Source organism: Alligator sinensis, unplaced genomic scaffold, assembly GCF_000455745.1.
Source record: "Alligator sinensis unplaced genomic scaffold, ASM45574v1 scaffold814_1, whole genome shotgun sequence".
Classification (NCBI taxonomy): domain Eukaryota; kingdom Metazoa; phylum Chordata; order Crocodylia; family Alligatoridae; genus Alligator; species Alligator sinensis.
Window position 1 is genome coordinate 251,918 of NW_005842352.1, and position 10,573 is coordinate 262,490.

The following is a 10,573-nucleotide window of genomic DNA, read 5'->3' on the forward strand; positions in this document are numbered from 1 at the left end:
TCGGATTGCACTTTCACCTAGGTGGACTTGTTAATCGGTGAACTGGTTTAATTTATTTTGCAGGCTTCCCCCACAAAAGAGCCAAAGTATAATTTGAACCCTGTCTACCAGAATAACCAAATTTGACATCTGGCAGTTGAAGGCCTATTGGCAGTATTCTGTTCTTAAAAACAGTTTTACCAAATTCGAGAGTTGTAGGCATGGAAGTGAATTTTTCGCAATTACAGGAATCACATCAACGTATTTTAAGTGGGTTTTTTTTCTGTGGTATCTGGTAGTACTTGATCAGCATAGTAAGTTCTGCAATAATCACATGCTTTTTATATCTGTCTTTTTTTTTTATCTTTCTTTCAGCTGGTCTAAGTTGGACTAATGTAAATTGCCAGGCAATTCAAAAAAAGCCTTGGATAGAAAAAACACAGATGTTTTCTAGAGGTGGAAGGCAAGCTGAACAGAGAAATAGTTCACAGGTACCTCTATCTTTAATAATTTTTTTTTAGTTATCTTGTAAATTGTATCTCAAATCATTAAGAATTAACATGTATTAAATAGTCACTGAAAATGAAATAAAAGGGAGCAAAACTGCATGACTGTTTAAACACTGTTTATTGACATAATCTAGGTAGAAATCTGCCAAACATAAGTAAAGTCTATAATCTGCAATTAAGGAACGTATGTTTCTAGGTATATTTATAAAGTAATTTGTGAAATTAAGATGCCTCTATAGAATAATCAGCATAACAATTTACATGTACTGTATAGGGTGTTTAATAAATGCTTTAAACAACCTGAGTGAAATAAAGCTCATGTTAACTTTTGTTTTGATGGTTAAAGAAATCACAAATATTTTGATACCTGAAGTCCCTGTTCCTGTTGACTGACCTGAAGTTGCTGAGCTCTGTTATATTTGTGGGAGTTTTGCCCTGTTAGTATTTCTATAAAATCTTCTTCTTTATGGAGGTGGACTATTAGATAGTTGTGTGCTGAAAACTATGTAAGGCATTATCCTAGGAGAAAATTGTTAGAGCATTTTAATTACTTCAGTATCTTGGTGCATGTTAGGATTGCTTGGGGGTGCCCTTTCAAACCATGATGGTCTTGCAACTTATTTGAAAAATTGTTAGTGAGTAGCTCTTTATAGCTGAGTACCAGCCTTTCATCAGAGCCCACTGGTACAAATCTTGATATAAGATGCAAATTCTAAAATAGCTGCTTGTTTACCTTGAGACCCTTGGATATTAGAAACCAGGTGTGGGGGGGAAGGGTGTTATGTGTATACACATGTGCAAGAAGGTATGTCAGTGGGTGTCCTTCCCCTCCTTCCCCCCCCCATCCTTATTTTTTCTCCTCCTGTATATGAACGTTGGAATTAGAGAAATTGATTTCCCCCTAAATCTTCTAGGAATGCACTAATTGTGGATTATCCTTATATACTCTGGTTACTTTGAGTCAATGCTGTTTGAAAACTAATTATTCCAAGCCGCCCCGCTTCAAACCTGGATCTAGGTAGTAAGGGTGCTATGGGGTCATCCCATTCTGCTGCTCTCGGGTATACTGACATGGATCTTGGGCACGGCATTCAAGTGTGAGAGCAACTTTGCTGCCTCAGTCTGAGGTTTGGAGCTGTGAAGGTTTTTAAGAGACAGAAGGCGCTCCATAGAGGGGGCTCTTTTTTTTTTTTTTTTTTTTGAGAGCAGTCTTGAGAATGACACAGTGCCCGTGTTGACACTATATATTCCTGGTCAGTGCCTCTGGGTACGCCAGGTGAAGAGAAGGGGCACCACCCTTTTATTATGAAATGTCAGTTTGATTGACTTTTAAGATTACAGGGAAAGTGCCAAATGAAACAGACCTGGCACAGAGAGCTATAAAATATACCTGATTTCAGCCCAGCTCCTTGAACCTGAAGGAGAAGTTGTCCTTGAAACACTGCAACAAAAGGGCAGCAGTTAAGAGCATAGATTTAACTTGCTTCTTTCTTAAATGGAATCTTGCCAGCAAAAGCTCATTCAGAAAGCTGTAGGATATTTGGCTCTCTAGCCACTTGGAACATGCCTCCTTCTCTGTCAGTTCTTCTCATGCTTGACTCTGCTGTGATGCTCATAAGTGGGCAGTCTTTTGCTTCTCTTAACTGCATTAGTTACACAAGGTAAAGTGTGCAAGCAGTTGAACTGACAGAGCTGCCAGCATGAGAATTTAAATTCCACTCAAGGAGTGGTGGGAATCTTTACTTGTGCAGTCAGGCCAAGAGATTAAAAGCTTTTCGTGCATTATTGGTGAAGGGCTGAACAGAATATGAATGAGGACAGGCCAGAAAACAAAGGAAAGAAAAGAAAAAAAGAGAGTGATGTTTTAGTTCCTTGGTTTTATTCCCTGCTGGGATAAAATGGAGACCTTTCAGACTTTTTCTTTCAAAAACAGCTTAGCTGTTTTGGGGAGTGAAAGAACAAGCAATAGCCTAGCAGGTAGGTCACTCTCCTTTGGTGTGGGAGACCTGGGTTTCAGTCTGATCTAGTTGCTCTGGTTCTGTACTAGGCTACGCTAGTCACTCTCTCTCTGGTCCAGCAAATATTAATTTAAATAAAGTGTAAAAAACTTAAGTAGGAGAGATGGAAACCTACCTTATCAGAATGGAGACTTGAACGTGGGTCTCCCTCAGCTCAGGTGAGTGGGATGTTGTTTAAATATGGTACTTTGTATTAATGTTACTGAATGTATGAGCAATGTTGTACATTATTATTGCTGGATGAATAATATTGGAGAGAAGCTTTTCATGGAGGAAACAGAGTTTTTTTGTAACCACCTCCTGGCTCCTGCCTTATGGCAGGGGGGGGGGGGGGTAAGGCCCATGATAGACTCCGTTTTCCAGCAGCTCCTACCTGTATCACTCCTGCTGGTCCCCATGGAGATCCCAGGAACAGTGGGGCTGTGGCTGCATGGGCTCAGTGTTTCTGTGGCGGCTGGCCTGGGCGGTGCTGTCAGGGCACACGGCTGGGTGGGGAATCTTGGCCGGATCTGCCATTTTGTGCTAAGCGCATGGTTTAGTTTGCTCTTCGTATGGGGTAAAAACAGCTAGACCGTTAATTCAGGGCATCTGCTATAGGGCAAGTCTCTGGCCCCTTTTAATTAGCTACATTTTGTTTGCTTGTCTATAAACTTACTAAACTAAATGTATTTTAATAATATTAATTCCAACTTTCTTGCTTTTAGACTGGTTTCAGATGCAGGGGTCATAGCACGTCTTCAGAAAGACGCCAGAAGTTGCAAAAAAGGCATGAGAAGCCGTTAACAACCAACCAGTTGAACAGAACTGAACCAAGCCCTGAATCATTGTATTTTGAGGTATTTTTCTATATTTATATTGCTTGCAAGTGTAAAAGCAGTCGCAGATGAGGTCTAATAATGTTGAGTGGGTGACAGTTCTGGCAGCAAGTTAACTTCAGAGTTCCACAATAAAAAACAAATTTCATAATATGCATTGTACTTCTAGCTTGTGTGCATACTGATGGGGGATTTCTTGGGGGAGGGTTGTTTTTTAAACAACTTATACTCGATTTAGTCAAAATTTACTTGCTTCATTTTTATTTAGTTGTTAAAATGGTAAATCAGCTCAACATCTTTCTCTAGAATTGCCATTTATTTAACATATTGTACTATTTACTTAGTGCTTGTATTTTGAAAGCTGTGAGTATAAGAACTTCCTGCTTGAATAGGCATCTTCCTGATTGCTGCCTCAGCATAATTTAGAATTATCTGTCAAAATATTTCTGAAGCTGATTAGTTACGAGAAGGCTATAAACTTGTAATTATTTCCCTTGTCAGTGGTTTTTAGTATTTGAGTATTTGCTTTGTTACAAAGTGATATATAGTTCAGTTAGTTGAAACAGGTTTGATTTGGTTTTTTTTCCCATTCGAGTTTAATGCTTTTGATTGGACACACAAAGGTGACCTTCATTTTGAAACCTTTCATTTTATTATGCATAATCTTCTTCATTTAGGATGAAGATGAATTTCCAGAATTAAACAGTGAAAATGGAAGTGGTAAAGGTGGTGGCATTCAGCAAAAAATTACACCAAAAGTAGTGAGTAAAAGTTCTTGTGATGTTTCTAAAACAACTTGTTTTAAGAAAAAAAAATTGTTTAGTGTCTCAATTGGAAATAGTGTGCGAGTCTCTAATCTGTCTGAAGAGGAGAAAAGGTAGAACTGTTGAAAAATGTAGAACATATACATTCCCATAAACTTCTGTGGAAATGCCTTTCTAATTTGTCTTTTAAGTAAAATAGCATTGTGCTGGAAAAACAGCATTAAAAAGCCAGAACTTATTAATTTTTATTTTCCAAAGCTGTTTAACAACAGTGGTGCTATATGATGTATGTAGGAACACATTTTTTAAAATTACTTAGGGAAAAAACATTGAAAGGCTCTGTAAGGAAAAAATTCTTGACAATATTAAGGGAACAGTTGAAGGAAAAATGCTTCTAAGAATGAAGCTAATTAGTTCACATACTCTAGTGTGTTGTAAATTAAAATATATTTTTAATATAGTTAATCAGAGAAAAAGAAGAGGTTTTGCAACATCATTTAAGTTCAGTGATGCATTTTATTTGAATGTTCAGTTATTTTTTAATCAGATAAGCTGTCTTTAAAGTGGTTAAAGTTGCACTGCCTTATTTGGGGGTTTTTTTCAGATTTTTTTTTTTTAATTGTTTTTAAAATGACTACTGTTTCTGGAGGACCCAAACACATGTTCATTAAGTTTGGCTACTAATGAGTCATCACAAAGCACTGGACTCAAGAAACGGTTTAATCTGTATTAGCCATTTTTTGTCCTTGATGTACAAACAGAAACAAGGCATTCAGTTTAAGCTTTATTGGAGGAGGGGATAGAGACTGAATATTTCCTAAGAAAATTCAGCATAAAATAACGAATTAAGAAATTGCATTTTGCCTTAGTAATGCATCTCAACAGTTTTGTTAAATCACGACATAAAAAACGAAAAATACAAACTTAAACTGACATCAACAGAGTTTGCTTGATTTGTGCTTCTCATTGTTTGAAAATTGTTCAATGTGCAATTGTTTGGTGCAAAATTTTGTATTTAAAATATATTGTGTGTTTTAAATGTCATTTGCCAGAAAGTCGAATCCTGTTTGAGTCAAACAAATATTTCATGTTGACATCTGCCTGCAATAATTATTAGGATGTAAATGCAGTTAATATCTATTTTATTTACTTAGATTTTCTAGCCTTTAGTTTCCTTCTAAAGGGCTCAGACACAAAATAGCTTATAAAAAACAAAATATAATATTTAAATAAGATAATATAAAACAAACTCCGTCTAAAATGCCCCAAAATGGGTGTCTTTCAGAATAAGGGTGAAGTGCTATGCAGAATTAAACTTTTTTAATCCTTTAAACTTTAACTTTCTATATAGTAGCTGAATTTTAATTCTTCTCATAGGGAATATGGTACTGGAGAATACCTTATCAGTCACCTTAAGTAAATCCTTTATTAGCCTTTCACATAAGTAATTATTTTTCATGCTGTAACAGCTTTTAATAATGTGTATGCGCTTTCTTTACAACCTTAGCTGGATGACTTACCTGAAAACTCTCCAATCAACATAGTCCAGACTCCCATTCCTATTACGACTTCTGTACCCAAACGTGCAAAAAGTCAGAAGAAGAAAGCCTTGGCAGCAGCGCTTGCCACAGCTCAAGAATACTCTGAAATAAGCATGGAGCAAAAGAAACTTCAGGTCTGTTACATTTTCAGCTTGTTGTTGATGGCAGTGGGGTGCGGTAATTCTTTAACACACTGGAATTAGTGTCGTCTTTTTTAAAATAGTTGCTCTTTTTAGCTCATTTGGTACGCAGACAAATAAACAGTATATGGTGTTCATGTTATAGGAGGCTTTATCAAAAGCAGCTGGAAAGAAGAGTAAAACTCCTGTGCAGTTAGACTTGGGGGACATGTTAGCAGCTCTCGAGAAACAGCAGCAAGCAATGAAAGCCCGTCAGATCACTAACACCAGACCTCTCTCATACACCGGTATGTCTAACTAAATCTAGTTTTCCATAGCACCTGTTTTGAGTTTCAAAATGTGATCATTCTGAATTTAGTTTCTGAAGTTTCTCATATGATGGTTGCATTTCTCTAAGGTTATGGATATTTTAAACAAGGCTCACAATATTATAAAACTTAATCAGTTTGCAATGTGTTAACTAAAAACTACCTCAAATTGCAGTTTCTTAATCCCTGCACTTTTAGGTACAGCTGTGCCACTTGGGATACAATAATGAATTTCCATCTTACAAACTGACAGATGTTTACTAAAATGGCAGCTTTATCCACTACTTCGAATAATGCTAACCCCGGGGTTCTCAGCATCCAGCCTGCAGGCCCAATGTGAGCTGCAGGGCTTCCCACAGACCAGGAAGTTTGGTGGCAGAGGAGTAATGGCAGTAAATACGGCCACCCTTCCCTGCTGCCAAATTTCCAAACCCTAAGCCCTGTGCAGCAGGTTGGAGCCAGGTCATGCCCCCTTCCCACACCCCTTTGGCTGGATGAAGCCATACCCTGCCCCTCCCCCAGGCTGGATAGAGCTAGACCCTGCCTGCTCTCCTGCTGGGGTTGAGTTGGGGCTGGCTCAAGCTCCCTTCCACCCGTGGGGCTAGGTTGGGGCTGAGCCATGGCCCCACTCCCTTGTGGGGTTTGGCCACAGACCCTGCCCCTGTATGGCTAGGTCGGGCTGAGCCACAACCCTTCCCTTATCACTGGCCCTTGGCGGGGCCAGGTTGGAGCCAGGATGCCGCCCCCCCACCGCAGCTAGATGGGGCTCTGCTACAACTGTCCTGTGCTGAATTGGGACCACCAGCCAGATACAGCCTAGGAACTGCCCATCTGGGCTACTGACCAAAAACGTTGAGCACCACTCTGCTATCCTGTTCCTGAGAAATGAACCAAATGCAGCCTGATAATAGACATGGTAGCTTGCTTGCTACTTTGCAGTGCTCACATTTGCAGGGTGTTCTTCTAGCCATAACTTCTGATTTAGCAAGGCTGTATCCAGCAGTTCTGCAAAGATCTATGATATATGCTGATGTCATCTTCATTTTTAAAACATTTGTTTTGTCCTGGTACCACATGAAAACATCTAATTTCTTCTTTAGAAAAATGTGAGGTTAAGAAGGAGGAAAGATTTATTCTGTTATGCCAACTAATAGGTGTATTTGCTGATTCAGTATCCATGTATAGATACAGGGTATTTTATGTAGTGGGAATCTTACTGTTCTACATAATTGGATTACAGTAGACACTTGAAGGAGTTGCCCTCCTAATCGTTTGGGTTTTTTTTAATGCTCTACATGTATGTTTATTTTCCTCGAGTCAGTTATTGACTCTTTTTCCTAAAACATGAAGCTCAATTGTATTAAAACTTAAACCATCTGGAAGCAGAAGCACTTGGTGATGTAATTTTCCTGTCATTGTGCACTGCTTTTTCCAAGGAAGGAAAATGTTTTTTGAGAAGTCATTAGTGGAAATTCTGAAATGTCAGTTTCCTTTCAGCAATACCTTTCACTGAGAATAATATCTAATTGCTTATATTTAGTTGGCAGTGCTGCTCCTTTTCATACCAAAGAATCGGCCAACAGAAAATCATTAACTAAGGGACAGCCATCTATGGGTTGCCTTAATCCTTTGGACTCAACTGCTCCAAAAGTAAAAAGAGGAAAAGAGCGAGAGATAGCAAAACTGAAACGTCCTACAGCACTTAAAAAGGTAAATGGCATAACCTCTTGGAAACTGTCATGTTTCAGGATTTGAGAAATAAAATGACTTGCAGAGTTGTTTCAGTAATTTTTAGCTGTTGTCTGGTGGCATAGAGTATAGGGCTGAGACGCCTGCATTCCTGAATTTAGTCCTGACACCTGTGTCAATGTCTTGCTCTGTCATTTTACTTGTACATTTTAAAGCAGTTGCAAAAAATTATTAAATAACTGGATTGAACAGAGGTTCAGTTGTGTGGAAAAAGTAGCTACACTGTTGTGACTGACTGGTAGAAATCAATCTACATTGGTGCTTTCTAGTATGTAATGCACTGAGGCAAGGGTCAAAATCTGGCCTGTGGACCATAGGTTTCTGCCCCCAGAGGTCTAGTCTGGTAGGAGAGATCACCAACATGGAGCTGTGGTGGTGCTACGCACCCCCTTTGCAGCGCTTCCCTCCACCATGTCTGCACTTCCCTAGCTGCAGGTGTTGCAGATCTGCAGCAATTATGAATACAAGCAACTGGTCATTTGGGGAGCTTCCAGCCTGCTGCCAGGGCCAGGTTGCAAGCTCTGGCCCATGCCAGCAAAAGGCTGCTGACACCTGCACGAGGGTGTTTTTACTATTTTGATAACTAACTCTTTTTTCAAAAAGTTACATTAATACATTTTACCTAAATGCAAATGAACATTGTGTCTACTCATGTTTAAGACTAACACAAATGTGGTGCAGCATCCCATGCGCCAGTGCAGTACACCTCAGGTTTCAGTGACAAAGCATTGACCCGATCCTGAAATGGCCAGGTAGAATTTTTGCAAGACCATGTTAGTTTTGGTGTGAAGCCCAGGATGAGATTTAGATGCTTTTTGCTAGAAATAGGCTTTCTGTGATGATCATGTCCTGAATTGATATGGTCAGATGTTCTGTCCTGGCTGAACTATATAGTCAGTGTGGGACCCAAAGGCTGCAGAACAGGGATTGGCAAACTTTGATCTGCAGGCGAAATCCAGCCCATAAGGACATTTGAACCTGTCAGGGAATTGGCAGCATGTTCCAGCCATGGCAGCAGAGGCATCCCCAGGCTCAGCATCTGCTGATGGGTGGGCATACAGAGGTTTGAAGCCCACAGTGGGGTCGCAAACAGCAGCCTCTAGTGGCAGAAGGTTGTTAACCCCTCGTTTAGAGAGCAAAGACTCTCCAGTTGTGATCCCCTAATTTTTGGCAAATTTGGGGTCAGCTAAAGATGCTTCATCAAGGAATAGCTTTCTTGTGATCTTCTGGATTTAGGGGATGCAGTATGCTTCCGACATCCCCTGGGAACAGCCCTCCCACTAGCTGTGGGGGCCTAAAGCAAGTAATGTATAGCGGGTTACTCTTTACTCTGACCTTGCTATGCATGGATTCTCCTATGCCAGGTCACAGGTTGGAAAGTTCACATGAGTATTTCTCACTGTGAAAGCAGCATAAAAGGGACAGGAACAGGGCCGAAAATCTGTTCCATACATTTGATTTTTTTCTCATTGCAACACTTGTTTGGCTGTTTTGGTCTGTCTTTGTTACAACAAAGGTCTACATCATTTCAGCACTTTATATAGTCCTCTTTCACAGGAAGGAATAGAAGATTCTATTGTTATTTTTTTTAATTACATTCGTGCACCAGGTATATTACCAGGAGTGGGAGTGAGAAGTAGTGAGAGAAGTGAATGTTCTTTCCATACAGAAGTTGGAAAGTATTTAAAACAAAAGCTGTGAAACCTCCTCCCAGCAGCAGTGCTTATAACATAAACATGTGTTCATACATGGTGGAAACTTTAAAAGAAATTTTCCTTGTATCGTCCATCAGTTAAGGAATTTTTAAATGGGTAGTTTAAGTTGCTCTAAGACATTTTGACGTAGTAACACTGAAAGTAAACCCAGTGTTTTCTATGTAATAGAAGTATCTTAGAAGTATCCCCACTGTAGAAATCTATAACCTGCAGGTTTCTAATTGATTAAAAGTCTGTATCTTTGTTTCTAGATTATTTTAAAAGAGAGAGAAGAAAAGAAAGGTCGTTCAACTGTGGATCACGGTCTTCTAGGATCTGACGAACAGAAAGAGGTTCAAATAAGTTTAACTTCTGACCAGTCTCAGGAGATAGCCTCACAAGAAGGTAAGAACTCTTACATTTTTATAACCCTTTTATAATACATTTCACTGGTGGTAGCTTGTTATACAGGCAACCCCCACTTAACACTGTTTCACTTAGCACTATTTCACTGGAACGCTCATTTTAAATTGATACCTGATTTCACTTAACACTCAGCGAGTTTCATTATAACGCTCGTGGTCGCCATCTTAGGTTGTCATATACTTCTGGTTTCACTTAACGCTCATTGTTTCAGGAACCAATTAGGAGCGGGGGTTGCCTGTACATTGAATATCTGTTTCCCTTCTGAGGTGCTAGAAATTTGTCCAGGGCAGGGTGCTCGGTCTAGTTTAAATGACTAAAATACGAAGTCTCACCTCATTTGAGATGTTTCTTTCTCCTGGGCCACCCTATTAAGAAGCTTTTTTTCTGACATCTGGTAAAAACTTCAATTTAATCATTGCTACTTTTAACTTTGAATTTCTGTTGGGCCTTCTTATCAGCTGTTCTGTAATATTTGGAGTTGGTAAATGGTTCAAACCTTGCTTCCAGCTTCAGTAATCTACTATTCACTTTGCTCTCGTTTCTCAAAAAGTATTTCACTTCTTGTGAGCTTAACATATGTACTCAAATCCAAGACTAGGTCCCTCTTCTCCCCCTCCTACCTCCTCCCCC

At 39.4% G+C, this 10,573-nt stretch overlaps 1 protein-coding gene across 2 annotated transcripts in view; it reads left to right on the forward strand.

Moving 5' to 3' along the window:
• Window positions 1–10,573, forward strand: part of SECISBP2L (SECIS binding protein 2 like) — a 43,213-nt gene that overhangs the window by 20,245 nt on the left and 12,395 nt on the right. For both annotated transcript variants that reach the window (XM_006029033.3, XM_014522441.2), the window contains exons 7-13: window positions 355–470; window positions 3,211–3,342; window positions 3,999–4,082; window positions 5,593–5,760; window positions 5,912–6,053; window positions 7,615–7,784; window positions 9,790–9,922. In XM_006029033.3, the coding sequence (XP_006029095.1) occupies window positions 355–470; window positions 3,211–3,342; window positions 3,999–4,082; window positions 5,593–5,760; window positions 5,912–6,053; window positions 7,615–7,784; window positions 9,790–9,922 (945 nt within the window). The remainder of the gene's footprint in view (window positions 1–354; window positions 471–3,210; window positions 3,343–3,998; window positions 4,083–5,592; window positions 5,761–5,911; window positions 6,054–7,614; window positions 7,785–9,789; window positions 9,923–10,573) is intronic.